We start from the raw sequence: 4,354 nt of genomic DNA on the forward strand, positions 1-4,354 counted from the left end.
AATAATAATGATAATAATAATAATGATAATAATAATAATAATAATAATAATAATAATAATAATAATGATAATGATAATAATAATAATAATAATAATAATAATAATAATAATTAATAATAATAATAATAATAATAATAATAATAATAATAATAATAATAATAATAATGATAATAATAATAATAATAATAATAATAATAATAACACATACATACATACATCCTGTGGTGTGAGCGTGAGTGTGTATGGCGCGGATGGGGACGGACGGTTGGCACCCCCTCCCCCTCTCTGGGAGGGGGGGAGAAGGGGTCAAAGGGCATGAGCGCTGGTATCCCCTTCCCACCCGAATGCGGGGGGGGGGGCCTCGCGTTGGCTTGGGTGGCACAGTGCCGAACAAGGACCGCGCGTGGGTGGTGGTGAATGCGAGTGTGAGTGGAGTGTACAGTACCCGGAAAGGGGGATACGATAAGCTAGCATTAATGGTTAGGAGGTAGGGAATTAGGCTAGAGAAGTGGAGAGTTAAGTGCCGCAAAGGAATGTAAGGGCCCACCCAGGAGCGACTGAAACCGAAGACGTCATCGACGCACAAGTAAGTACTTTGAATCACAAGCTATCTAGGCACCGCAAAAATGACTACGGCCGCAAGTGGAAACGGGCCGTCAATGTCCGGGCCTGAGAGTGAAAAAGAACCGTTCAAGGTGAATAGTGTCACCTTAAGGCCGTTTGACGGGACAGGAGATGTCTCCGTGTGGCTAACAAAGGCAGCCTTGGTCGCGCGGCTAACGGGAGTGAGGGATGTGGCGAGTTACATCGCGCTAAATTTAGAGGGCGCGGCTTTATCCGTCTACATGGAGATGACAACCGAAGATCAAAAGGAAGTGGAAAAGGTGAAGGAGAGGTTACAGGGAGTTTTTGGCGAGAGTCCCTTCGAAGCATACTGCAAACTACGGCGAATGCGGTGGACGGGAGAACAGGTTGACGTGTTCGCAAATGACATTAGGCGATTGGCAGGCCTAATTAATCTCGAAGGCAACTCCCTGGAGATGGTAGTGAGGATGGCTTTCGTGAATGGGTTTCCGGATTACATATCGACTGGGCTGCAGGCGATGGAAAATGCAGCAAAGGCAAACATGAGCGAACTTATAGCCCGCGCCAGGCTCCTGACTAAGGCTAAGGATGAAGGGCCGATGGTGGCCGTGGCCAACGAACAGACACAAAGAGAAGGCGCGCGGGTGAGAGAGGCCACGAACCGAGAAGGGAGAACGGGTGAGCTCGGGGGTGACTACAACAGATGGCGCGGGCTGTCGAGGGTCCGTTGTTACGAGTGCCGGAGACTGGGTCACCTGGCAAGGGACTGTAAGGAGGTAGAGCTTATCTGTTACTCGTGCAATCAGCCAGGGCACATGGCCCGAAATTGCAGTCAGGGAAACGGGACATCGGCGGCCACTATGCGAGGGGCCGCCGAGGAAGTGTAAGGACACCGTTCAGTCGTATGCCGATCGTGGATATTTGGGTGCGAGGGAGACGCGCGAGGGCACTGATAGACTCCGGCTGTTCAACCACGATTGTGAGGACCGATATAGTTCAAGAGTTCAGACGGGGAGATGTGGCCCTGACAACAGTCGACGGGAGAGAGACGATATGCGATGGCGACCAGGAAATTGAAATGATAGTGGAGGGTATCCCGATACGACTAAGAGTGCTCGTCATTAGAACGATTCTGGAGGGAATTGATGTGGTGCTGGGAATGGACGGAATTACCCAGCTTGGAGAAGTCACGTTCATCGGTGGGCTCGTACGGATTGGAATGAGGCAGGACTCGGAAGAGAGGAAGAAGAACCGACCGAGGCCGGGTGAGGACGTAGGAATGGCAATGGGAGCCGCGGAGGGCGGTGCTGGCCCGAAGCTCGACCCTGAGGAGAGGGCGACGCCGTGCACGATTGAGGACGAGGACTTCCGGGCGGAATTTGACGGCCGGAAGTGGGAAGTAGAGTGGTATCCGAAGGAAAGCTCGCCCGTCTTGAAGAATAAAGTCGACTGCTACACACGGACCCTCAGAGAGGGGGTGAGGGAGGACTTTGACCTCGAAGTGGAGCGATGGATCGAGGAAGGAATCTTGAGTCCCTGGGAGGAACCGGTGGAGGGCGGAATCCTGCCCTTGATGGCGGTAGTGCAGCCAACCAAGAGAAAGGTACGACCGGTGCTGGACTTCCGAGAGCTGAACCAGTTCGTGAAGTGTCATACTGGCGACGATTTTGTAGATGTATGTAGTGAGACCCTACGCAGGTGGCGCCGAAGGAGGGGGGCGTCCGCCGTTGTAGACTTGCGGGCGGCTTACTTGCAAATTCACGTGACTAAGAAGTTATGGAAGTACCAGCTAGTAAAATACAAAGGGAGAATTTACTGCTTGACCAGACTTGGTTTTGGGCTCAGCTCGGCCCCGAGGATCATGACGAGAATCCTGAAGACGGTACTGGGGAAGACTGAAGCGATGAAGAAGGGCACTGACTCGTACCTAGACGACATACTCGTGGACGATGGCATAGTATCGACGTCGAACGTGGTGGAACATCTGGCTCGATACGGATTGACAGCTAAGGAACCGGAGCCGTTGGAGGGAGGAGCGGTGTTGGGACTGCGACTGGAAAGGAACGCGGCAGGAACGCTGATGTTCAAGCGAGGGAACGAGATCCCAAAGGTGACGGACGAAATGTGTAAACGAGAACTTTTCTCCCTGTGTGGCAAATTAGTGGGCCACTACCCGATCGCCGGATGGCTTCGTAAGGCATGTAGCTACATTAAGAGGAGGGCGGGATCGAAAGATTGGGGAGAGAAGGTTGATGAGGACACGCTAACCATGATGCACGACGTTGTCCAGAGGACGATGCACGATGATCCTGTGAGAGGACAATGGAACGCGCCCCAGCAGAACCATGGCGTAGTATGGTGCGACGCGAGTAGTATCGCAACCGGCGCCGTCTTGGAGATAGGGAACGTAATAGTCGAAGATGGAGCGTGGCAGCGGAAGAAGGACGACTACCACCATATTAACGTGTCAGAGTTGGACGCGGTCATAAAAGGAACAAATTTGGCGCTGAAATGGGGGCTGCGTGAGATCGAGATCAGGACGGACTCAGCCACGGTAGCGGGGTGGATGAACTCGGTGCTGACGGCTGAAAAGAGAGTACGCACGAAAGGAGCTGCAGAGATCCTGGTGAAGCGCCGCCTCGGGATCCTGAGAGAGTTAATCGACGAGTTCGGCATGAAGATAAGGGTGAGGAAGGTATCCTCGGAGGCGAACAAAGCGGACGCGCTTACCAGAGTAAAGAGGAGCTGGCTGAAAGCGAAGGAAGAACAGGAAGAGAAGCTCGAGATGTGCGCCGCTGGGTCCTTTCGTGCGAAAGAGTTGCACGAAACGCATCATCTAGGGGTCGATAGGTCATTGTTCCTGGCAAGGAAGGTTAACCCGAACATATCAAGGGAAGAGGTGCGGCATGCGGTGAGGGCGTGTGCCCGCTGTCAGTCCATAAACCCCGCCCCCAAACCGCATACACCGGGCCAGAGCTGCGGGGAAGAGAATTGGAGGCGGCTGGCAATTGACGTAACCCACTATCAAGGCACCAGATACTTATCGATGGTCGACTGCGGCCCAGGGCGGTTCGGCATTTGGCGAGAACTGAAGGCGGAGACTGGAGAAGAGATTGCGCGGGTGATGGACGAGGCATTTTTGGAGCGGGGCCCAGTGGATGAAGTCCTGATGGACAACGGCACGGCGTTTCGGTCGGAGGCACTGAAAGGTACATTGGACAAGTGGAACACAAGACGCTTCTTCCGGGCAGCGTACCGGCCGAGCGGAAATGGGATAGTAGAACGACACCATCGTACAATTAAGGCCATAGCTGAGAGGGCGCGAATACCGCCGACGGAGGCAGTTTTCTGGAATAATATCTCCCCCAGGTCAGGCCAAGACGACCGCTCGGTTCCGCAAAAGGCTGTGTTCAAATATGATTGGCGCCATCCGCTGCAGGGACCGAAACTGCCGGCCAACGCTGAAGAAGGCCCCGCCTCAGTGCAGGTGGGGGACGAGGTATGGGTGAGACCAAAGGACAGGAAGTGCACGTCACAGTGGACGAGAGGGACAGTGACGGAGGTGAACTCCCGGAACAATGTTTCTGTTGAGGGAGTGCCGCGACATATCTTGGATATACGGCGGGTAGTGAGTGAAGGAGAAGATGAGGAGGAAGGCCACGGGGCGACAACAGAAGAGGATGGGGTGTCTCAGAGACCCCAGCGCGAAAGACGCCCGCCAAGGTGGCTACAGGACTACGATGTAGAGGAAGGAGAAGACGAGGAGTAG

General features: G+C 53.5%; 1 protein-coding gene across 1 annotated transcript; it reads left to right on the forward strand.

Annotated features, from left to right (window-relative positions):
• Positions 1-1,744: 1,744 nt before the first annotated feature.
• On the forward strand, positions 1,745-4,354 carry LOC143030444 (uncharacterized). The gene has a single exon (XM_076193593.1). The coding sequence runs from the start codon at positions 1,745-1,747 to the stop codon at positions 4,352-4,354; it is 2,610 nt and encodes an 869-aa protein (XP_076049708.1).

The sequence above is a fragment of the Oratosquilla oratoria genome, chromosome 12 (genome assembly GCF_046742065.1).
Source record: "Oratosquilla oratoria isolate Oo_2021 chromosome 12, ASM4674206v1, whole genome shotgun sequence".
NCBI lineage: Eukaryota > Metazoa > Arthropoda > Malacostraca > Stomatopoda > Squillidae > Oratosquilla > Oratosquilla oratoria.